Here is a 26092-nt window from a genome sequence, read left to right as displayed (position 1 = left end):
AATGGTTTCAGAAGTTTAACATACATACAAATACACGTTATGTCACGTATACATACACTTATCTATGTATATCAAACAGTAAAAGCAGGGCTTAGCTAAATGCTCTGGAAACGGCTTGTCGACAGGGACTGTCACACACTGCTTACCTCCCTCTTTCTTCTTTCTTCCTGAGTACGATGTAAAAGAGAAGCCTTTTCTTCCTAAACACAAAGAGAGAAAAGACAAAGGGTGTAATTTCAAATTCTAAAATGCTCTCATACAAAAATTACAGAATACTGTGACCCAAAAGAATTCTAGAGACCATCCAATCCAACTGTCTGGGATAAGAAATCCCAGGCACAGGGGTTAAATGGCCCCTCCCCCAGTCAATGTTATAACGCTAGTCGTTTTCTAAGAATAGGATCTTATTTCTTTACACACACACACACACACACACACACACACACACACGTTAGTTCAAGTAAAACTGGGGAGGTCTGAGTAAGATCAGCGCACTGTCAGCATCCTGCCTGTGAGCTCACACCACGGCTCTGCAAGAGCACCACAGACAAGGCCAGGCCAACACAAGACCTCCTGTGGTGTTTCCAACAGCTCTGCATGTGACTGTACAATTATCTAATAAAAATGTCAATGAAAAACTCAACTTTTCATTGTTACCAGAGTTTTAAAAAATTATTTTCATCGTTAAGTAAAACTGCATTCTAACCAAAATTAGTTGATATGCAGAAGGAACTGAAATAACAAATGGGAAAGTTAAATGTTTCAAAGAAAAACACTTACAGTCAACCCGCCCCAGAACAGTTTCCGTCCTTACTGTAAGGGCGTTTGATTTCTGTGAATTTAATCCAAAATTAAAGGTCGAAGATCTTAACATACAAATCATTAGAAAAATTAATAAACTTAAATTTGTTAACACATACAGCTCATCAGAATAGTGTCAGTAACCAAGCAATGAGCCAAATTAAAACCAACTTTGATATGTGAAGGAATACACAATGTGTAGAACAAAAGTTTCTCACTGACAAAATTCACAGCCAAAGAAAGAAATCCTCCAGATATTTTCCACTATAGAAAATTTCATTTCTTGGATTCAAATAAAAAAACCTTTAAAGCTACCACACGTCAAAGGTCAGAAAAATATTTTATTTTTAACGGATTAACTAAAAAGAGGAGGGGGAATAAAAAAACCTAAAGCAAAAAGTACAAAGTTACAATGCTCAGAATTATGGAAAGGGTCTAGATAAAAATACAACCATACTTCTAGTTATTCTCTTTATTTGTGAATAGGAGTGGTAAGTATACACCTGTAATTTCTCTTCTTCTCCCTTTGCCCAGATTTAATGTATATTCATTACTTGGGAACAACTAAAGAGCCAAGATTTCTTAAAATGCTGTTACAACTACGAGAAAATATACTTAAAGCCATGTTTTACCTTTTAAAAAAGGTACATGTCAGCAAAACAGTCACCAAATTGACTTCACATGTAAGCTGCAGCATCATTAACCTAAATGCCCCGGGGGTGAGGGTCTGAGGGCTAGGCCTGTCTCTCACCACCAGTTCACCTCCACTGGCTTCAACGTCCAGCACGTGCAGGGATTTAATAAATCCCTACAAAATGAATGAACAAACATTTCTTTAGGTAAAGCAAAGACGTCTAAAGAGAGGAGTAACCTTTAACAGCTGAAAAGCACTTCTAAGCACCTGCAGCACTGCACGGAGGCTGCAGTATCCTCAAAGTCGCAACAGGTACCAGTCATCAAAAAGCGTACCTGGGTGCTGACTGAACACTAGCATTTCTTAGAAATTCCCTTAGGTCTGAAGCCCGGATACGAGAGGGTGCAGAGGCATGCCGAGAGCGAGTGTCCTTCCCTCCGAAGACCTGCACGTAAAAACAGCTGGACACAGGGCACTGTACAGGCGGGAAGGGCACGTCCTCATGCCCGTGCTCAAGAGCTACGGAGTGAAGTGAGACTCGCACAGGCGCGCCTGGCCCTTTGGGATCTCATGGACTGCGGGTAGCCAGGCTTCTGTCCCTGGAATTCTCCAGGCAAGAATGCTGGAGTGGGTTGGCATTTCCTTCTCCAAGAGCTACAAAGATTCCTACTTAAAACAGCTCATTTCAAACACTGTAAAATAAGCACAGCCAGCAAACCCACAGTCCTAGACACACATACACAGACCCTGACGTGTGATCTCAACCATAAAATTGTAGTTTAAAAAACGTGAGGCCTTTCAAAGAGCACTCATGCTCCCTAAATGCTTTACAGAGGAGAGAGCGGCCTGCCAAGCCCACAGGACACACCAGCCGCACGGGATGCGCCAGCCGCCACCAACACCGAGCCCTCTGCCCGCGCACGGGCCCCACGCGCAGAAGAGAGCCACGGGCGCTCCACACCCTGGACCTGGTCAGCCCAGGTGTCCCTCAGAACAACCAATGAGCTTCAAGAACTGTTATTTTCCCTGTTTATGGACGACAAAAGTGAGGTTCAGAGAGGCAGAGCCAAGATCTGGACTCAGGAAGGGTCTGGAGCCTCAGCCATTCAGCTGTGGACTATTTACTCTGAAAAAGAACATTAAATATGATCATATTATTTTACATTTTGAGAAAAATTTAAAAATCTTTTGTCTTTGTAAGACATACATAATTTGGAAGATCAATCAGAAAGGAGCCAGAGGAGGAGGAGGCCACAGAAAAAAACTAGAGTCGCCAAAACTGGGCCTGAGTTCAGAAGGGACGGGGTGGGAGGGCAGGAGGGCTCGAGAAAGGTCCAGAGAAGGGGAGACGGGCAGTGGGAGGCCGGGAGGAAGGCTGCCCTGAGCGCAGTCAGCTCAGAGAGAGAGAGAAGCGAAACACAGCAGGGAGGCGACGTCCAGAAAGCAGGCCACCGCCAGACTGCACACCTCAGCGGGTACCGAGCTCGCAGGGGAACCGGAGCTGCCTCGTGCCAGCTCAGACACAGTCCGTGTTCAAAAGACATTCAAATGAGGCACGTAAGAGGAATCTGCTCACTTAACAGATACTCGCCGAGTCCCGTGTCACGCGAGGCAGTGGCTATTTTAAAGTGATACAGGAGCGCACAGTTTGCCGGACGCAGAAGTGGCCTGTCCACTGTGACCCACTGTGGCCGGACTTGCTTCTGGACAACAGCGATAAAGACAGCAGACGCTGGCTCCCCCGGGGCACACGTCTCAACACACGTGGGTGCCGCTGACGGCTCAGAGACCGTGCACGAGAAAAGGCGGATTCCGGAGCTGCCTTGGAAGGATGTGCTCCGGAGGGTAACGAGATGGACCGTGTCACAGCAGAAGCGGTGTGGTCAAACAGCGGCTGCTCTTCCCCCACGTCCCCCGACCATCTCTGGGGGCCGCCTCCCGCAGAGCGAGCCCCTCAAGCCTCCGTCGCCCTGCCCTCCTCCCACCTGGCCTTCCCCCTTGACACCGACGCGCACACGTGACAAGTGCCCTCTCGCCTCAGGTGAGGCTCGGCTTAAACGCCACCTCTCCCAGGAGGGCAGACCAGCGCCTCCCCTGCCCTGCCGCCCATCAACGGGGAGACCGCGGGCACGCAACACTCACAGACTCGCTCCAGCGCACAGGCGTGCTAGACAACACGCAGACCACAGCTGTATCTGCAGTCAGGACCCCGAGGCCACACGGGCAGCACCCTCAAAGGTGTGGCCGCCAGATGGCGAGGACGCTCGCCCTTCAGCAGGTGGAGCCACACAGGGCCAGCGGAGGGGTGGGGGGTGGGGGGTGGGCTCTCCAGAGAGGAGCAGAAAGTAAGAAAACAAGACGAGTCCTATCGCTTGAGAAGGCAGCAAGGAATGGCCACAGTGCGCCAAGGGGCTTCCCTGCTGGCTCAGCTGGCAAACAATCTGCCTGCAATGCAGGAGACCCTGCTTCGATCCCTGGGTTGGGATAATCCCCTGGAGAAGGGAAAGGCTACCCACTCCAGTATCCTTGGGCTTCCCTTGTCTCAGCTGGTAAAGAATCCACCTGCAATGCAGGAGACCTGGGTTCAATCCCTGGGTTGGGAACATCCCCTAGAGAAGGGAACAGCTACCCACTCCAGTATTCTGGCCTGGAGAATTCCATGGACTGTACAGTCCATGGGGTCGCAAAGAGTCAGACACGACCACACGACTTTCACTTTCACAGTATGCCAGGCCCAGTGGTCAGGCAGGGAAAAATAAAGGCACAAGCCAGACCCTAACTCACAATTCTGAGTGCCTGCACGTGGCCTGGAACAGTAAATAACCATCAGCTTGTGAAAGTGAAATTTCACCACACTGCTAAGAGAGTAAACCAGCAAGCCTGCTACCATGCACAGGCGAATTAGGGTCCAGGACCCACACCAGCGACCTGGGCCTCAGCTGGAGCAGCAGTCCACCCCCGGCACACGCTCTGGGGGCGGGCCTGCCTACCACACCTGAACAGACAGCCTAGCTCAACTTCTCTATTGGGTGCTGAATAAACACGATCATGTTTTTAAACATTCTCTCATGTTCCACCGGGAACATCGCACTCCACACCCCGGGGCAAACTCTGAGCTGCCCCGACAGGCTCCCGCAGGGGCAGGCAAGACACAGGGACAGGGCCTCCAGGGGGACAGAAAGCACAGCGGGGATTCGGCCTTCCAGGAAGCACAGCGCATTAGTCAGTGAACAGCATGCAACAGCTGAGAAGCCCAAGTAAATGACATTATATCCCTACGTCTTCACATCAAGACAGACTCCTGATGGACCTGAGATTTGCACACATACAGAGCACTGTAAAAATACATGAGGATGACACGAGCATTGTTCTTAAATGCTCGATGTGAAGGAAGACCTTCTCTAAGGAAGAAACGCCACTCCACACGCTAAATCTATGGTACTGTTTGTCATTAACTTATTTAAGAATTATAAGTTTGATCCCATAAAAATTAAAACTTTATACACAGAAAAACATTATATCCAAGGTTTAAGAAGGTGACAGTGGAAATATCTGTAACACTGCAAAACCAGCTATTTGTAAAAGCTCTCAAAAATAATTTTAAAATATCAACAATCAAATAGAATAATTAGGAAATAAAAACATATTTTAAACATAACTTCATTTTTACTCATTTTTAGGGGAAAAAAGCAATACAAAAGCAATGGCAGGTTTTAACCTGACTGGCAAATCTACCCTCAGGTAACAGGCTGAGGTGAGGACGGGCAGCAGCTGCCTTCATGCCCTGGTGTGCTCTCCTCAGAGGGCGGTTTGCAAATCACTATAAAAATTCACAGTGTACACGAACTTTGATCAACCCTCCTAGCAATTTAACCTGCAAACGTTACTGGCACACATGTAAGTATACGCACCCAATGCTGCTTCAATTACCAAAAAAAGTCGAAAACAACCTACATGGCCATTAAACTACATGACAGCGAAGTAACTTCAGGACACTCATCACAGGGAGGATCACAGAGAACTGCTTTAAAGTGCAGGAGACCCATCTGTACTGACTGAACTGCCTCCACACAGTGCTCGGCGCGGCGGCGGCGCCGCAGGGGTTCAGCACGCTCCAGAACGCGTGCAAACAAGAAGAGGGCACACCTCTGTGACTCACGCACAGAGCAGGGCTCTGCAAGGCCACTGAGAAGAGTCAGACCGGGCGGTGAGCAGCAGGCGGAAAGGCCACAGACGCTGCTTTTACTTGAATCTTTATCTTCTCCTGTTTGAATTATTATCCAAGTACAACAAATAACCTCTCACTCTTTTAGACTAAGACACTAACGAAGCTACTCTACAACATAAGTTTTTAAATACAGCTCAACAAAGCCAAGAATAAGTTCATGACATGTGTGACTGGGAGGAAGACAGCAGTAAGTGCCAGCCACAAAGCACAGGCAGACTTTGATTTTTACAGGTTGCTGGTTTCAACTTACTGCACTGGAAAGTATCTTTTCCCTTTCAGCATCTACGGGCCTGGACAAGTCAGGGATTCCCAGCAGCAGTTACACACTAGATTTACAAAAGGCACTCAAACAGACAGTGACTAACCCTCCTGTCCTAACGCAGACCTGCTGCTCTCAGCGCCACTCTCTCACCTCCACAGCGGGGACACTAACCCTTGCATCGATAAGTAAACTAGGGCAAACCTCAGCAGACTTCTCTGTTTGACCTTTGACCTTCAGGCACATTATCTTATCTGCTCTGAAGATTAAATATGGCCAAACTTCACAAATACCATTAATGAAGATTTTTTTCAAGGGGGAAAAAAATGCCTTCTTCATGCAAATGAATTTAGTGGTAACAAAATGAATTTAAAAAAAAAAGTCATACAGAGTTTAAAGTAGATTTCATTAACCATCAGAATTTTTTAAAAATGCATAGTCAAAAATTTGACTATAGATTAAACTAAGTTTACATAACATGACAATTTACATAAAGACAAACACTCAAACTGACTGCTAACCACTTAAAAAGAACTTCAGCATGTTTATTAATACCTTTATTTTAAAAAATAACGTGAGATTTTCTGTTTTATCTATATGGGCTATTTTCTACTAGAAATTTACCCCACTTACTAATATAAACAGACTCAGTCTTACATCTGTTTCAAGTTATGCACAAACAATACTAATACTTTGACATAATTTGAAGAATATTCAAGTAAAATACTTTGAGTTAATTAAAATTAACAGAAGTTTTGTGAATAATGTACAACCTATGATCTCTGGATTTTTCCTTCTTTTATAGACCTATAAGAAAAAACTTTTATGAAACATACAATGGCGACCAGCTTCACACACAGGCAAACACAATCAAAGGGGCAAAAAACACAGTCGTAGGTGCTCACTCTGGCAGCACGTATCTTAAAACTGGGGGCTTCCCTGGGGGCTCAGATGGTAAAGAATCTGCCTGCAACGCAGGAGATTGGGTTCGATCCCTGGGTCAGGGAGAGCCCCTGGAGAAGGAAATGGTAACCCACTCCAGTACTCTTGCCTGGAGAATTCCATGGACAGAGGAGCCTGGCGGGCTACAGTCCATGGGGTCCCAGAGAGTCGGGCACAATTGAGCAACTAACACTTTCACATGCTAAAACTGGAACAAAATAGAGTGACAAATTACGAAAATCACATTTATAAAACAATGCACTATGAGCCGCCCCAATTCAAAATCTACATAGAAAAAAGGCATTTATGCTGACTTAAAAATAAAATTTATGCTCATTTAAAGTACCACAATAAAATGTAACAGTGTATATTCCATTACAGTAAATTCCAAAAGACCTGCTGTTCTTACACCAGAACTGTGTGGTAGTTACGGCAGTTGCACTAGCAAAATCCTAGAAACAAACTGCACAAGTCCATCTAAGCAACAGAAAAGTGGCCGTGGGATATCACGCATCCATGAAGAGAAGCCACACGTCAAGGTGCTGGCGTGGAGTCGCCACTGAGACACGTGCTGAGGAGAAGAGCAGCTTTCCTGGTGGTTTAAAATGTCAGGGGGACGCGTTTATCTATATTTACTCTAGTTTTGGAAACCCTGAGGAAGCTGGTAATAATTTTGGAAAGCTTGAGGAAGCTGGTAACAGTGGGGAAGTTTGGGATCTTAGTGAGAGGAAGGCTTCATTATATATGCCCATTAGAATAATCTGTTTTAAAAACTTTTTCCAATTTAAAAAAAGAAACTTTTTCAGGGCCACTGACTGGAGATTAGAGACGGAAACATCATCAGACTTAAGGTGAGTGATAATCTAAACACCTCATTGGCAAGAATTATAACTTTCTCATTACGAAGTTTCAGAAACAGAAGCCCAGAAAAGATGAGGGACTATGCTGCAGACAGCTGGTTACAGAGATGAGCATTTTGTCAAGTCCCCATTATACTTTTTACAGTTCCACCTTTCACAGTAAAGACGGGCTACAAGCTGTGCTGCCTGCTAACCCACCAGGGTTGCCAACACTCCTTCTAAAGTTAAAGGGAACATTTCTTACAACTGCCGTAAGAAAATCAACTCAAAAAGACACAGGACTGCTAAAGCCACCCTTCCAGTGCCTGCAAGACAGGGTCCTCACCTTGCCCAACGGTGGAATGAGAGCTTACGCAAAGCTTTAGAAACAACACAAGACGTGCGGGCTACACAACATCCAGACCAGGGCTCACATACTTGAGCTTCGTGCTTTACGCTAAATGACCCGAGTCTCTGAGCCCTGATTCCTACCTCCGCAGGCTGCTAGCGTCTCTGCCTCACAGAGCGGGAGTCAGGAAGAAGCAAGAGCACAGCAAGCAGGCAGACAGACCCCGAGATACGGCCCGGCTTACGGCCACGAACAAGCAGAAAAGCAGAAACCCCTGGAAAGCGCCCTTGGAGGCCGAGGCTGCCTGCCGCAGCCCTCTGTGACCTGCGCACGCAGCTGCTTAGGCAGCAGGGCTGCGCAGCCCAGGGGACACGCCAAAGTCGACGTGCACAGGGTGACCGAGCAATCCAGCTTCTTTCTGAAATCTATCCTAAAATTAATTATAAACCACTGGCTAAAAAGATGTTCACAACAGGAGAGAAATAAACTACTGCTGCTGCTGCTGCTAAGTCGCTTCAGTCGTGTCCGACCCTGTGCGACCCCATAGACGGCAGGCCACGAGGCTCCCCCATCCCTGGGATTCTCCAGGCAAGAACACTGGAGTGGGGTGCCATTTCCTTCTCCAATGCATGAAAGTGAAAAGTGAAAGTGAAGCCGCTCAGTCGTGTCCAACTCTTTGCGACCCCATGGACTGCAGCCTACCAGGCTCCTCCATCCATGGGATTTTCCAGGCAATAGTACTGGAATGGGGTGCCATTGCCTTCTCCGGAAATAATCTACAAGCCCCAAAATAAAGCATGAACACAAACACTTCATACACAGCTCATACAGAGAAGGATGAGGGACTATGGTAATTATGCACGGTAATTTTTTCTTATAGGAGTCTGTTTTTTAATTAAAAACAAAAAAACCTCTTAATTCATGTTTGGCTGTGCGGGCCCTTCATTACCACACGGGCTCTTCTCTAGTTGCGCTGCGCAGGCTTCAGCAGTTGCGGCTCCCAGGCCCAGGGCAGAGGCTCAGGCGCTGGGGCACGTGGGCTTAGTCACTCTGCAGCATGTAATTTCAGAAAACAGACTGAACAACTGGACCCTCGGCTTTGGGGGAGTATATATGAATGCCTCGTGGTCAGTCCACAGGAGAGAGTCTCAGCTACAGCAAATAAAATCACAAAACCAGTACCAAAGGTCCGAGGTCCTCCAACAAGCCCCAGTTCTCCAGGGAGCTCTGCTCTGCTACCGCCTCTGGGTCAGAACGACTGTCTGCACTTGAAGACACGCAGACGCGTATTCTGGCTGGCCACGCCACTCTGTTGCTCCTCTGAACGCCGGCGTCCCTTGGAGTTCTGTCCTGAGCCCACGCGTCTTCTCAGCAGAACACTTGCCAGCACGTTGTGCAATTTCAACTACCTACTGATGGGCCAGCGGAGCGGACTCCCAGCCTCTCCCTGAAGCTGCTCCTGCCGACTGCACATCCCCAGCATTTCACAGAGCACGTCCTAGGGACTCCTCAGCGCCTCGGATCATGTCCACTCCTGTCGTCCCGGACTGACAGCTGATGTGCCTGCCGAGGGTCCCCGCAGATCTCATCAACTCTAGCTCCTCACCAGCGCTGGAGCCCTCCCCTCGGGGCCGGCCACCTGCCTCAGGCCCCCACTACTCTGTGCAACTACAGCAGCTTCTCACCTGGGGTCTGGCCCTGCACCGCCCCTGAGGGACGAGCTCCTCACAGGCCCCCTTTGTGAGCTGGCCCGACTGCCGTCCCCCCAGCCTCGTGTCTGTAAGTGACAGCCACTTTCTCATGGTCGGACAACTCTGCCCATGGCTTCTTACTGGTGGCAACAATGTTCAATCAGAAACCTGTCAAGAACCCAGCCCAGCACACAGAGCCGAGGGCACCAACACGGGGCTCGAGGGCAGGCTGCAGGGCAGGTACTAGAGGAGGAGGAGAACTAGCTTCCGCCTGCGTCCTCGCACAGACTGCCCAAGGCAGAAATACACTTTCTGTCCTCTCCTACTTCACCCTCTCCCCAGCCTGCCCTGTGACCGTCCAGATTCCCAAATCACTCACTCCCCAGTATATTCCCCGCTGTGCTCCAAAGGTGGCTGGATTAAAAAGGTAAAATGATCTAAGTGAATTCAAACTGCTGCAAATAAATGACAGCCCTTCCTGCTTCTAAGGCTTTTTTGAGGAAGATGGCTAACTCCTAACGATTCAGGTCAGACTCTGCACGTACGCCTGTTTTCGAGCAGCATAAGCTAACAGCTCAGTCAGGAAGCCTTGCCTGGCGGAAGGGAATTTTAAGTCCGTTCCCTAGTTCGCCAGTTTGCTCTGCTGTTCCCAGTTCACCAGTTTCTTTCCTTCTTACAGCTCCACACTGGTGGGCTACACCTAAAGCTCAGACTGGACCATCAAACAGGGCAGAAGGGACAACGCCTGATGCTCAGACGCTCAACAGGCACTGCACGTTCTCCCTGCTCTCCTGTGCCACTAGCTATGGGGAAGCCAGCTGCCGTGTCAGGAGCACGCTCAAGCAGCCCTGAAGACGTCCAAGGGGCAGGGAACGGACATCTCCCACCAAGACCCAGCTCCAACCTCCAGGCACAGACACGAGCCAGCCCCAGAACGGAGCCCCCAGCACCAAACAATGGTTTCCTGGTTTCCAACACCTAGGCCTCCGAGAGACTGCCGCACCAGCCCTCAGGTATCTGGCCCCACAGAGAGTGAAACTGCACTGCTTTAAGCCACTAGATGCAGAAATAGACAACTAGACCTTCATTCATTGGAAATTAAGAGACTGGTGAAGCAAGAGATCATGACCATTCAGATGAACACAATTTAAATGGAGTAATGTTTTGCAACCTAGTTTCCATTAAAAATGACATTCTGATACAGATGATGAACAGACATCAGTCAGTAATGAGTATGAAAACACACAGATCATGACCGCTTTAAACAGCTGTACAGTACCCCGCTGTATTGTTACATCACCATTTGTTTAACAGATCTTCTACTGTTAAACATTCAGGCTGTTTCAAATTTTTCAATAACACAAGCAATGCCACAACCGTCAGCTCTTCTTTCCCAGGCATCTATGCCAGACACCTGTTACATCGGTTTATTAGAATACATCTCTAAAAACAGAACTGCTGGATTTAGCAGGGCCGCGCCTGTTTGTGACTCTGGGTACTTGCCGTTAAACTGCGCCCCAGGTAGACCGTGCCAATTCATGATGCCACCCACACCCCCACAGGTATTTCCATCTTTAGCTCGGTCAGCACTGAAGGTGATGGACTCTGGGACACTGGACAGAAGTGCCTGCTCCTGCCCTCGTGCTCACAGGTGGCAGAGGAGACGGAACGCGTGAAGAGGCCGTGGTCGGAGAACAAGTCGTGGGCCAAGAACAACACACTTAACTTCCAAACTCCTAGGTGCCCGCATTCTTTGAAGTTATAAGAAAAAGGGAAAATCACAGAGGAAAACTCTTCACTGCTTTTGCAATAATCTCTTTTGAGGGCTCTTCTACAGTCCTATGAGATGACTAGTTTATTACCTCAGTTAAGAGACCTAGTTGGCAACTAACTCTGTAACTCCAGAAAATCAGGGCACACAAGTGTGCAAAGTCAGACAGGACAAGGGAAGGCAAGCGAGGCAGGTGCTGGACACGCTGAAGGAGGCGCTCACTCTCAGGACCAGGCAGCCCCTGGAGTCCGCCTTAAGCCCTGCGCCTGCGTCCCCAGTCAGCGCCTCCTTGATGCTGTGCCCCAAGTCTGCTGGTCGCCTCAGCCTTTGAGGCCCAAGGACAACTCCAAAGTCTCAGCCCTTCCACTCTGCTTACTGTCCCTGAGAACTAGACCAAGACCTTTTGACTTTATCTGCGACAGGGAACTCAGATTTCTGGTCTCATACGTGAAAGCTACAGATAATCACATTCAAGAGGACAGACTGGGGCCAGTGGGAAAAACGGTAAGGTAATAATATCAGTCCTGACAGTAAATTTTAACATCTGATCTTGGAAAACATTCTGCTTCCCTTGAGTCAGGCCTGTAAGAGACAGCTTACGCTGCAATGCAATGTACACAGAGTACAGAACAACACAGTGTCAGCTTTTCAAAGTGAAACAGCACATGTTCTTAAGTTAAAATATTTACGGTAAGACCTTCAATTATACAACAGAGGGCAGCTGTATAAAGCTAACCAGTTAGAGGGCTTGCAGTCTTAAGAGCAGTCTAGATTTAGGCACAGAGAAGGCAATGGCACCCCACTCCAGTACTCCTGCCTGGAAAATCCCAAGGATGGAGGAGCCTGGCAGGCTGCAGTCCATGGGGTTGCTAAGAGTCAGACACGACTGAGCAACTTCACTTTCACTTTCCACTTTCAATCACTGGAGGAGGAAATGGCACCCCACTCCAGTGTTCTTGCCTGGAGAATCCCAGGGACGGGGGAGCCTGGTGGGCTGCCGTCTATGGGGTCGCACGGAGTCGGAGACGACTGAAGTGACTTAGCAGCAGCAGCAGCAGACTTAGGCAAAGGCAAAATTAAAATTCCAGCAGTGGGCTTCGGGAAGCTCTACAGTAAAACCTGCTCTGTGAACCAGTGGCACCCTAACAGCCAAACCAGAAAAAGGTATCACAGGAGGTGAAACCTACAGACAATTCTCCCCTGAACACAGGCCAAGAACCCCCAAATAAAACACTATAAACTGAATGCAACAATGTATAAAAAGAATTATATACCACAACCAAGTGGGACTTATGCTGGGTATGCAGGGTGGGTTCAGCATTTATCAGGTTGGTGAAAAGTAACTGCTGTTTCGGGCCATACATTTTAAATTGTTATAACTAGGCTCAAACACATCTTTATTAATCAAAACAGGAACCATTACAATAACACATTTTTGCCAAAAATAAATAACTCTGTTTTCCATGGCAAAAAAATCCACGCTTGGGGATTCGACGAACTCTTGGAAGGCGTTTTCTGCATCCTGCTGGTTGTGGAAGCATTTTCGCTGCCAACAGGTGTTGAGACGTTTGAAGAAGCGGTAGCAGGTGAGCAAGAGGTTGGGCGAATGTGGAGGACGAGGCAAAACTTTGCAGCTCAATTTGGTCAACGTCTGATGTGTTGCTTGTGCGACGGGCGGCCGGGCACTGCTGGGGAGAAGAGGCGGGCCCTTTCTGTTGACCATTGCCGGCTGCGGTGTTCAGTGCACCTCATCCACCTGCTGAGCGTACTTCTCAGATGTGATGGTTTCGCCAGGATTCGGATTCCAGCAAATCCATTACAGGTGCAGTCAATCAGACAGGCAGCAGACCACCAAACAGTGACCATGACCTTTTTTTTGGTGCAAGTTTGGCTTTGGGAAGTGTTTTGGAGCTTCTTCTTGGTCCAAATACTGAGCTGGTCATCGCTAGTTAGTTGTATAAAATCCACTTTTCATGGCAAGCCAAAATCCAATCAAGAAATGGTTACTTGTTGCACAGAATAAGAGAAGATGACATTTCAAAACAACAATTTTTTTGATTTGCAGTCGGCTCATGAGGGGCTTCCCTGGTGGCTCAGACAGTAAAGAATCCGCCTGCAATGCAGGAGACCTGGGTTCGATCCCTGGGTTGGAAAGATCCCCTGGAGGAGGGCATGACAACCCACTCCAGTATTCTTGCCTGGAGAATCCCGTGGACAGAGGAGCCTGGAGGGACTGCAGTCCATGGGGTCGAAAAGAGTCAGACACGACTGAACGACTAAGCACACATACAGCGTGTGAGGCGCTCACTTATGGAGCTTTTTCAACTTCAAGGATCCTCTCAACCAGTCACTGTCAACTTCTGATGAGCGGCCACCGCGCCCCTCGTCTACAAGGCTCTGGGCAGCTTCTGGTTCTTTTGCAGAAAGCACTGTACATTTGTTAGCAGTTCCTCGGCCAAATGCATTGTTGATGTTGTGAGTTGTCTCTGCAGCTTTATGAAGCATTTTGAACTCTAATTAAAAGAAATTCACTCAAATTTGCTTTTTGTCTAACATCATTTTCCTAGTCTAAAATAAATATAAACCTGCAAGTAATGAGTTGTTAGTGAAAAAACATAAGACTTAAATGATGCATAACACAGACACATTTAAGAATGCATTCAAATACCAAATGGCAAAGTTCAACAATGCAAAACTGCAATTACTTTTGCACCAACCTAATAAAACACTTGGTATAATCCATTATAACAACAGACTACAGAAAAAGCATATAATCACACCAGTGCTCAGCTCCTCAGTCACACCCAACTCTGCGACCCCACGGGCGGCAGCCCGCCAGGCCTCTGTCCGTGGTATTCCCTAAGCAAGACACTGGGGCGGGCTGCCGTCTCCTACTTCAGGGGCCTCCCTGATGCAGGGGTTGAACCCACGTCTTCTGTCTCCTGCACTGACAGGCAGATTCTTTCCCACTAGCATCTTGTGGGAAGCAACCCCTCCAGGGGCTGCTCTTTTGATTTACACATTCAACACAATCCCAGTCAAAACCAGTAAATCCATACAACACAAGAGAACACAGCCAATACTGCAGGTAACCATGGTAGCGGTGTTAGTTGCTAAGTCGTACCTGACTCTCGAGACCCCATGGACTACAGCCCGCCAGGCTCCTCTGTCCATGGGATTCTCCAGGCAAGAATACTGGAGTGGGCTGCCATTTCCTTCTCCAATAACAACCATAAATGGAGCATAACCTTTAATAACTGTGAATTACTATACATCTGCAATTTATGTAATATTGTTCATTTAACTATACTTAAAAAAACCTGATGTAACAAATACACTTAAAACACAATGGTTTTTTTTAAAGAAAGGAAAAGCACAGTACGTTACTTTGTGATTATCAACAAAGTGACTCTAAGGTTGCTATGAAAGGGCAAAAGACTCAAAAAAGCCAACACGATGCTGAAGAAAAATATGAACAAAGTCAGAGGACTGACACTACCCAACTCTGAGACTTACTCTAAAGCTCCAGAAATGAATACAATGTGGCACTGGCAAAAACAGCGCCAAACAAACCAAAAACCCCAGACAGAGAGATCCATGAACCAGGATACCAAGCCCAGAAACAGACACACGACTGAGCCGACTGACCTTTGACGAGAGCAAAGACAATCCAATGGAGAAAGGACAGCTTTTCAACAAACGTGCTGAGACTGGACACTCACGTGCCAAAACAGAAAAAATGGCACCCCACTCCAGTACTCCTGCCTGGAGAATCCCATGGACGGAGGAGCCCGGTAGGCTGCAGTCCATGGGGTCGCTGAGGGTCGGACACGACTGAGCGACTTCAGTTTCATGCACTGGAGAAGGAAATGGCAACCCACTCCAGTGTTCTTGCCTGGAGAATCCCATGGACGGGGGAGCCTGGTGGACTGCCGTCTCTGGGGTCACACAGAGTCGGACACGACTGAAGCGACTTAGCAGCAGCAGCAGCAGACACAGACCTTAACACAGTTCACAAAAATTACCCCAAAATAGACCATAGACGAAAAGGTAAAATACAGAATTATAAAACTACTAGAAGTTAACACAGGAGAAAAGCCAGGTGACATCCTGTTTGGCATGACTTTTTTTAAAAAAGAATTTGATTTATTTTTTGGCTATGCTGGCTCTGTGCTGCTTCACAAGCTTTTCTCTAGTTTCGGCAAGTGGGGGCTACTCTCTAGTCGCCCTGCGTGGGCCGCTCACTGCAGCGGCTTCTCCTGTCGTGGAGCACGGGCTCTAGGGTGTTCAGGCTTCAGCAGCTGCAGTGTGAAGGCGCAGCAGTTGTGGTTCCCGGGCCACAGAGCACAGGCTCAGCACTCGTGGGTCATGGGCTTAGTCGCGCCAAGGCATGTGGGATCCTCCCAGACCAGGGATCGAACTCATGTCTCCTCCATCAGCAGGCAGGTTCTTTACCTCTGAGCCACCAGGGAAGCCCTGGCATGACTTTTTAGATGCAACACAAGACAATTCATGCAAGAAAAAAACTGATAAAACTGGACTTCACTACAATTAAGAACTTCTGCTCTGCAAAAGACAGTATTAAGAAAATGAGAAATTATAAACTGAGGCAAGATATATGCAAAAAACATATCTGAAAAAGGAGTTCACATATACAAAATATATAAAAGTACATTAAAAATGTATGTAAGGAACTGTTGAAACTTAACAGTAAGAAAACAACCTGATTAAAATATAGAATAAAGACCTGAACAGACACCTCAACAAAGCAGCTAGATCTAAGTAAGCACCTATGAAAAGATGCTCCGCGTCACATGTCATCAGGGAAATGGGAACTAAAGCGGCGAGGCCCACCACACACCCACCAGAAAGGCCACATGTGAACCTCCAACACCAAACGCCGACAAGGACGTGGAGTAACAGAAGCCCCCACTGCTGGTGCAAACGCAAAACGGGACGGCCACTCTGAAGAAGATGGCAACCACTCCAGTATTCCTGCCTGGAGAATCCATGGACAGAGGAGCCCGGTGGGCTGAAGTCCATGGTTTTGCAAAGAGTCGGACATGCCTGAAGTGACTTGGCACGAACGCACAGCCACTTTGGAAGACAGTTTTTCAGTCAACTACAAAACTGAACATAGTCTTATCAGACAGTCCAGCAATCCCACTCCTTGATATCCACCCAAAGGAGCGGAACACCATATCCACGCAGGGCCTGCACGTGGATGTCGACGGCGGCTTTATTCACAACTGATGCTAAAACTTGGAAGCAACCAAGATGTGCTTCCGAAAGTGAAGGGACGAACGAACTGTGGTCCATCCAGACAACGGAGTATATTCAGCAACTGGAGGCGGGGAGAAGCTATGAGGCCACAAAAGGGACTTCCCTAGTGGCCCAGTGGTTAAGCCTCTGCCTTCCAATGCAGGTGCAAGGGTTTGATCCCTGGTTGGGGGACTAAGGTCCCACATGATGTGGGGTGCATCCAGAAAAAAAAAATTAGACCACAAAAGACATGGAACAACCTTAGAAGAAAATTCCTAAATTCAAGGAACCAGTTTCAAAAGATCAAAACCCACAGAATGTACAACACCTGCAGTGAGCTCTGATATAAGCTGACTTAACAATAATGTATCAACATCAATCCATCAATTGTAGCAAATGTACCACATAACAGCAAGATGGAGGAGATGAGACAGGAAACAAAGGCGCTGCAGAGAGGGAGTGTGCTTCCCAGCAGTTTTTTCTGCAAGCGTACAACTGCTCTAATAAAATAGTTTGCTAATAGAAAATAAGGTTTAAAAAAAATCAAGCTATCAAAGCTTACAAAAAGGCAAGGAAGACCCCTGCATGCATTTAAGCACGCTGCTAAGTGAGAGAAGCCAGCTGAAAAGACTACACTGTGTGATTCCAACGACACGACATCCTGGAAGCGCAACCTAACCTACAGGCAGGAACAAGGCTGCTGGAGGCCAGAGATGGGGCTGGGGCGGGGGGAGCGGCGGCGGGGAAAGCGCGGGATAAGGGAGATGAACAGGGAAAGCACAGGGCAACACACTATGCTCTACGACACTGCACTGGAGGATGCAAGTCATTACACACGTCAGAACCCACTCAATGCAACACAAAGAATGAACTTTAATGTACTGATATTGGTTTATCAATGCAACAAATGAACTGCACTAGGGCAAGATGTAGTGAACTTTCAGATGTACAAGGTGGATTTAGAAAAGGTAAAGGAACCAGATATCAAGTTGCCAACATCCATTGGATCATATAGAAGGCTAGGGCATTCCAGAACAACATCTACGTCTGCTTCATTGGCTGAACTAAGGCCTTTGACTGTGTGGATCACCACAAACTGTGGAAAATTGCTAAAGAGATGGGAATACCAGACCACCTGACCTGCCTCCTGAGAAATCTGTATGCAGGTCAAGAAGCAACAGTGAGAACCAGAAACAGAACAGACTGGTCCAAAATTGAGAAAGGAGTTTTTGTCAAGGCTGCAGTATTGTCACCCTGCTTATTTAACTTCTATGCAGACTACATCATGTGAAATCCTGGGATGGATGAATCACAAGCAGGAACTGAGATTACGAGGAGAAACATCAACAACCTCAGATATGCAGATGATATCTGCAGAAAGTGAAGAGGAACTAAAGAGCCTCTTTTATCAAGAAGGTAAAAGAGGAGTGTGAAAAACCTGGCCTGAAACTCAACATTCAAAAAACTAAGATAATGGCATCTGGTCCCACCACTTCATGGCAAATAAAAGGGGGAAAAGTGGAAACAGTGACAGATTTTATTTTCTGGGCTCCAAAATCACTACAGGCAGTCAGTGCAGCCATGAAAGTAAAGACACTTGCTCCTTGGAGGAAGAGCTATGACCAACCTAGACAGTATGTTAAAAAGCAGGGACATCACTTTGCTGACAAAGGTCTATCTAGCCAAAGCCATGGTTCTTCCATTAGTCATGTACAGATGTGAGAATTGGACCATAAAGGCTGAGCGCCAAAGAACTGATGCTTTTGAACTGTGGTGTTGGAGAAGATTTGAGAGTCCCTTGGACTGCAAGATCCAACCAGTCCATCCTAAAGGAGATCAACCCTGAATATTCACTGGGAGGACTGATGCTGAAGCTCCAATACTCTGGCCATCTGATGGCAAGACCCAACTCACTGGAAAAGACCCTGATGCTGGGAAAGACTTGACGGCAGGAGGAGAAGGGGAAGACAGAGGATGAGATGGTTAGATGGCATCACAGACTCAATAGACATGAGTTTGAGCAAACTCTGGGAGATGATGAAGGACAGGGAAGCCTGGTATGCTACAGTCCATGGGGTGGCTAAGAGTTGGACATGACTGAGCGACTGAATAACAAGGCAAGATGCTAATAACAGCAGATTTTTAAACCTATAATCAAATGACCTCTAAGATATTCTTCTATGCACTACTGAGAAAAGAAAAAAATACTACCAATAACTGTGTCATGTTATCAAGATGTACTCTGACTTCAGAAATACTAAGTGGAAACTGTAGTGACTTAGCACCAGAGGAATCCAGTATACACTGACACACGCAAATCCTCCCACCCACCTGGAATACTTGCTTCCCACCCACCCTCGTTCGACCCTTCAAGACCAAGCCCACCAACTCTGTCCTTTCCTGAGTCAGCTCCAAGGGAAATCTAGAATGTGGTACTTACTCTCTCTATGGTTATTTAAGGTTTAACTACATAAGTCTTATCTCCCCAACAAGATTACAAGGAGGGCATGAACTTTTCCTTACAATGTTTCAGATCCTTCAAAGAACCTTCACAAATAAATATATTAAATATTCATTTAATTTGAAGGAAAAATTTATATTCACTCAAAAAGTGGCAACCATTCAGTTTCCACTAAGCTTAAGAAAGAAGAGAAAGGACTTAAGTTGCAGAGAAAGAGAATTAAAGAAAATAAGCAAATTGGGGTGCTCAAATATCATTTAGCTGTTAGGAAACAAAATCAAAACAATGAAACTACATACCCACCAGAACAACAGAAGAATTTTCTTATTAAAAGGACTGACAATACTAAGTGCTGGCAAGAAGTGGAGCCCCTGAAACCCTCAGACGCTGCAGGTCTGCCTTCGAGGGGACGGGGCAGAGCGCACTAGAGCTAAACCCATGAGCAATGTGTGGCCAGCATGTGAGAGCAGGTGTCCACCCAGAGACTCACACAGCAAACGTGGGCCAACTGTGCTACGTTCAGACAATGCATCAAAATAAGACAATGGGCTCCACCTCTCAGAGCACTGAGCCACAAGAAGCCAGCTCCAAAAAGAGGGGATTCCAAGCACAGGAAGCTCAACAGGCAGAATTACTCTGTGGTTATAAGGTGAAAACAGGAGATATCTCTGGGTTGTTGTTCAGTCACTAAGTCATTTCAACTCTTTTCAACCCCATGGACTGCAGCACGCCAGGCTTTCCTGTTTTTTACTATCTTCCAGAGTTTGGTCAAACTCATGTCCATTGAGTCAGCAATGCCATCCAACCATCTCATCCTCTGTCGTCCCCTTCTCCTCCTGTCTTCAATCTTTCCCAGCATCAGGGTCTTTTCCAATGAGTTGGCTCTTGGCATCAGGTGGCCAAAGTACTGGAGTTTCAGCTTCAGCATCAGTCCTCCCAGTGAATGTTCAGGGTTGATTTCCTTTAGGGTTGACTGGTTTGACCTCCTTGATGTCCAAGGGACTCTCAAGAGTCTTCTCCAACACCACAGTTCAAAAGCATCAATTCTTTGGCGCTCAGCCTTCTTTACAGTCCAATTCTCACATCTGTAGATGACTACTGGAAAAACCATAGCTTTGGCTAGATGAACATTTATCAGCAAAGTGAAGTTTCTGCTTTTTAACATGCTTGTCTAGGTTTGTCATAGCTTTTCCTCTAAGGAGCAAGCATCTTTTAATTTCATGGCTGTACTGACCATCCACAGTGATTCTGGAGCCTAGAAAATAAAATCTGTCACTGTTTCTACTTTTTCCCCTTGTATTTGCCATGAAATGATGGGACCAGATGCCATGATCTTAGTTTTTTGAATGCTGAGTTTCAAGCCAGCTTTTTCATTCTCCTCTTTTACCCTCTTGATAACAGAGGCTCTTTAGTTCCTCTTCACTTTCTGCCATTACAGTGGTATCATTTGCATATCTGAGGCTGTTGATGTTTCTTCTGCTAATCTTGATTCCAACTTGTAGCTCATTTAGTCCGACATTTCACATGATGTACTCTGCATACAAGCTAAATAAGGAGGGTGACAATATACAGCCTTGAGAAACGCCTTTCTCAATTTTTGAAGCAGTCCATTGTTCCATGTCTGGTTCTCACTGTTGCTTCCTGACCTGCACACTGGTTTCTCAGGAAGCAGGTAAGAACGTCTGGTATTCCCATCTCTTTAACAATTTTCCAGTTTGTTGTGATCCACACAGTCAAAGGCTTTAGCTTAGTCAGTGAAGGAGTAGATGTTTTTCTGGAACTTGCTTGCTTTTTATATGATGCAATGGATGTTGGCAGTTTGATCTCTGGTTCCTCTGCCTTTTCTAAATCTAACTTGTACATCTGGAGTTTCTTGGTTCACATATTGTTGTGCCCATCCTTGAATGAAACGTTCCCTATCTCTGGACAGGAGGGCTCAGAATGGAAGGGTGCAGAAGGCAGCCTCTTGAATGCTGGGCACGTGATCTGATGGGAATGGTGGGCCCCAAGGTGTGTTCACGTGTAAAAATCCTTCAAGCAGAACGTACAGTTAATTCCCCACCCAGATTCCATCACCCAACCACTTGAGAGTAACTGATACCTCTCAGAAGAACTGCACTCTCACCCACGCCAGGGGCGGCCTGCAGACAATGCATAAGTGATACAAGAAGGGGCAAGTCTGTGATGCCAGCCGCACTCCAAAGCTACCGGCGGGATTGGCTAAAGCTGGACTGCAACCCTGGTCCCCTGACCTCTCCTCTTCCTTCAACTCCACTCATACAAGGATTTCCTCCTCAGGCTTCTAGTGGATGGGGCCTAAGATACAGACACTTAATGTTTGTGCCTTGACTGTATGTTAAGTCTAAACCTCAATGAAAAGGGGGATAAAAGGGGAAAGGAAAAAAAAAAAAAAACTGTTTCACACATTTGAAACGCCATATACACAATCTCCTCTTGAGATTCTGATTTTCCTCAGAGACAAAATGTGTTACCTGGTGAGAGAACAGGATCAGCACCCAACAGGACCTGCGGGGTACTCGTCGGTACTGAAGTCACAAGGTCGTACAGAACTGAAGGGACATGGATTCTCAGGCGGTGACCTACAGCCAGGCCACATGGCCATGCAGTCACCCAGTGGCTCTTTATCCCATCTGAAAACTAACTCTGGCCCACAGGGTCTTCAAGGCCCCTTCGAAGGGCAGAAATCCTTTGGTCTCACCTGGAATTTTCATGAATAGCCAAGCCCGAATATGGCCCATGCCAGCCCTGCCACACTTCAACACGTACCCTGTTCTGCAGCCAGCTACATTCAACCAATCACCATCTTGCAAAACCCAAAGCCTGAAAACTATCAACACGCTTCTCTCCCAACTCACTGCTGGGATCCCATCCTCCACCCTCCGAAACGAGCACATACATACCCCAATGTGTGCTCAGTCTTGTCTGACTCTTTTGTGACTCCATGGGTTGAAGCCCACCAGGCTTCCTCTGTGGAATTTTCTAGGCAAGAATACCGGAGTGTGTAGCCATTCCCTTTTCCAGGGGATCTTCTTGACCCAGAGACTGAATCCAAGTCTCTTGTATCTTCTGCATTAGCAGGCAGATTCTTTACCACTATGCCACCTGGGAAACCCACATACACTCGCAGTACCATTTAAACAGGTATCTCTACACCGGGCAATCACGTTAGAGTCCCAAGTCAGCCCAGTCGCAAAGGTAACAAACAATACGTTAGTATAGAAGACAAAATACACGAAGCATTTAAAGACCATTTTAGAAAACTATTTAGTAAACAGCTAATTATACTCACGTGAACTTCCCAAACACTTTAAGTAGGGAGGACCACACTTTATTTTCAGCCTGATAAAACTAAAACAGGCAGAAAAGGGATTCAGTGAAGTAGTGGAAAGCAAGCAAATGAAACAACGCTGACGCTGAGCTGCTTAACCAGCAATTCCAGCCAATCAGCAGATGCCAGTCATCAGAGAAGACAGCAGAGTAGTCTGTCCACTCTTACTCTCAACTGTTATCCCAAGAATAACTGTCAATCCTAAAAGAAATCAACCCTGGATGCTCACTGGAAGGACTGATGCTGAAGCTGAACCTCAATACTTTGGCCACCTGATGGGAAGAGCTGACTCATTAGAAAAGACCCTGATGCTGGGAAAGACTGAAGGCGGGAGAAAGGGACGACAGAGGATGTGATGGTTGGATGGCATCACCGACTCAAATGGACACAAATCTGAGCAAACTCGGGGAGACAGTGAAGGACAGGGAAGCCTGGCGTGTGGCAGTCCATCGGGTCACAAAGGGCTGGACAAGATGAACAACAAAAACAACTATCATAACAGAAAAAAAGTTCCAGAGTCTCTCCAGAAATGTTTCCAAAGGGTTGCTGAAGAATAATTTTCATGCTCTTGGATTCAAACACACGGCCAAAGACGAGGAGTACGCCTCAATTTCAGAGATTGTCGTCAAGAACGAATACATCCTGCTCACCTCCTACAACAGAGGAGAACTCCATAAAAGCAGTCACCACCAGACGTCAAGGCTGACAAAGTATCCAAAGCTCATTTCGGAAAGAAACACTGTGTCCCTGGCCCCGAGTTTTTCACCATCTAAATGTGAAGGGCCGTCCACCCTCAGCATCCTCGCAGCTCCTGGGCGATCCCGGTGCACGCGGCCCCGGCAACCATCAGCCTTCCTCCCGGACCCGGTGTGACCCTGGGGGGTGACCCCGCCGCCCGGCCGGAGGGACGCACGCGCCCCGCCCCCGCCCGGCCCCGAGGCGCCGCCGCTCGCAGGCCGCTCTTACCTTCCGGCTCGCGCCTCCCAGGGACACCTTGGGCCTGGTTTTGAAGTCCCCCTCAAAACTAAACATCTTTACAGCCTATCCCATCTGGGGGACCCGACCCAGAGAGCGCGGGCGGCCAGCGGGCGCCGGGGGAGTGCCCCGGCGGGGACGAGGCCGCGCCGGGCAGGGACCCCGCGCCCGCCGGCGGGCTGCCCGCTCGGCCTGCCCTGGGTGGGGGGGTGGCGACACAGGGGGCGGCCCTCGGCCACCGCCGCTCCCCTCATCCACGCCTCGCCGCCACTCCGGCCGAGCCCGAGCGCCAGCGGGGGCCGCGGATCCCTCACTCACACCCAGAGCGGCCGCTGTGAGGAAAGATGGCCGCCGCCGCCGCCGGCGCCGCTGCTGCTGTGCGCCGCCCCGTCGGCGTGCGCGCGCCCGGCACGGACGCCGCCGCGCCGCTCCCGGCGCCCGGCTCGCGTGCGCGCGCCCGTGTTGACGGCGCAGCGGACCGTGGGAAGAACCCGCGGGGCCCTGCGCTTTGGCGGGAGGGGCGAAGGGCGGGGCCGGGGCCTTGAGGGGCGGGAGCTGGTGAGGGGCGGGGCCAGGGGCGGGCCGGGGGCGGGGCCGGAGCGCGTCGCTGCAGCGCAGGTGCGGGGGCAGGGAGCGCCACCAGCAGGTGCTGCGAGGCAGAGGGCGCTGTCCGAGGGGTGCTGAAGCGTCCCGCGTGCACAGTGCTCCGGGGCTGGCTTCGTGGGCGCCTGCGTCCCGAAGCTGGACTCGGATTCCGTGTGTGCACTTTTCTGGGAAGCCGGCTCCAGGCTTTCTGTAAGATACCAGGCTTGACTGATACGAGAGGGAAAGATCAGCTTTATTACTTAACGCCCTTAGAGAGCGCATCACTAAACGTTGTGACCTAGTTATGCGCGAACTTAGTACACACATATACACGTATATATCATACACACACAGATAGAAGCATGTAGCACATACACAGCATAAAAGTATATCATGTACACATACATACTCTTACATAAATGTCAAAAGCACGTCAATATATACACAAGTACATATGTACATATATAAACATATACATACAAACGTATAATATATTCAGAGAAATAGATATCGCATACACACATATATACCAGATACATATATACATTTCATATACACGCGAGTAAAATCAAAATCGTAAAATCTAATACTTCCATTTCTATGCGAGATGCCTTGTTTTCTTTTATTCTGTTCTCTTTTTTTAATACTAGCTGCAAACCACTAAGTACATTTCACAACCCTCTAATGGGTTTCAATCTTCGTTTGAAAAATTCTGCTATGTACACAGACAGACAGACACACAAACATATATATATATAATGAGAATTAGGTCACAATAGGATCAAAAAATTTTGAAAGTCAATGATAGCGTGGCTTCTCAGTTAATGTATAAACTACTCTGATATGTCAAGAAATCCTTGATTGATCAAATATGTCCAAATTGTATCAATTTTTAAATTGTACAGATTTTATAAGTAAACTGTCACTTTTTTTGAACCTGTCAGAGGACAAAGATTTAAAATATTGATAATATCCATTCTGTGTCCTCAGTGAGTCTGCTCTGAGGTCTCAGGTTCTGCCCCAAATGAACTCTTCCAAGGTCCAGGCCACACAAGGAGCAGGGGACCATTTCACCAGCACACCAAACTTAGTTCTCCACTTCAGCTTTGTTGATAATTAAGGGTATTTTTCAAATTTTCTGAATTGTCTATCTTAGCTTCCTGTCATTGTTGTAACAAATTACCATGAACGTAGTGGCCTAAACAGCATGAACATATTGTCTTATGGTTCTGGTGGTCCGAAGTCTCTCTGGGCTAAAATCAAGGGGTCTACAGGGTTGCGCCCCTCCTGGGGATGGGACGGGCTATAATTTATTATCTCACCATTTCCCTGTAGTTTGGCACTTAGGCTAACTCCATTTTGTTGTTGTTAAAATTATACTTCGGGAACATGCTTGCATACAGGAATGAGTTCTTTCTGCGGGAAAGACACCCTAAAGCGTTGCGGCTGGGTTGCAGGGCCGCAGGCCTCCCTCTGATGGGGTCTGTCCCCTGCTGTCCCCAGAGGATGCACAGCCTCTCCTGCAGCTATGTAGGCGCTGGCTCCAGAGACCCTGGGGCGGGTCCAAGGGAACATGTGTTAAATTAACGCCAAGGCCACTGTAGGCCCGAGGCTGGAGATTCCCCCCTTTTACCATCCCACGCTGTCCAGTGCAGCTCCTCAGATCTCGTGCAATGAGGCCAAGTGATCACAATCAGAGTTTCTGATGATAAAATACCAAGGTAATTCCAATGAATACAGCAACGAAGAAATACGCAGAAAATTTTGTCCCAAAGTGGAGATGGTAGTTACTGATGGGAGGAGACCTGACGTGGAAGGAGGTGACTGGCAACGTTGTTTCGCAATCTGCATAGTCTTTCCAGGCTTGTCTTTAAAGTGTTGATAGATGTTTAATATGCTTTCTATGTGTATAATAATTTTAATGATGAATTTCTTTCAGAAAAAGA

General features: G+C 47.6%; 1 protein-coding gene across 3 annotated transcripts in view; it reads right to left on the bottom strand.

Annotated features, from left to right (window-relative positions):
* Positions 1-23944, bottom strand: part of UBE3C (ubiquitin protein ligase E3C) — a 115289-nt gene extending 91345 nt beyond the window's left edge. For all 3 annotated transcript variants that reach the window (XM_061415325.1, XM_061415326.1, XM_061415327.1), the window contains exons 1-2: positions 23553-23944; positions 147-200 (exon numbers count right to left, since the gene is read on the bottom strand). In XM_061415325.1, coding sequence (XP_061271309.1) covers positions 147-200; positions 23553-23618 — 120 coding nt within the window. In that variant the 5' untranslated portion in view covers positions 23619-23944. The remainder of the gene's footprint in view (positions 1-146; positions 201-23552) is intronic.
* Positions 23945-26092: the final 2148 nt, after the last annotated feature.

Source organism: Bos javanicus, chromosome 4 (genome assembly GCF_032452875.1).
Source record: "Bos javanicus breed banteng chromosome 4, ARS-OSU_banteng_1.0, whole genome shotgun sequence".
NCBI classification, from domain to species: domain Eukaryota; kingdom Metazoa; phylum Chordata; class Mammalia; order Artiodactyla; family Bovidae; genus Bos; species Bos javanicus.
Note: the sequence above shows the minus strand (reverse complement) of the source record. Positions and strands in the feature narration are given on the sequence as shown.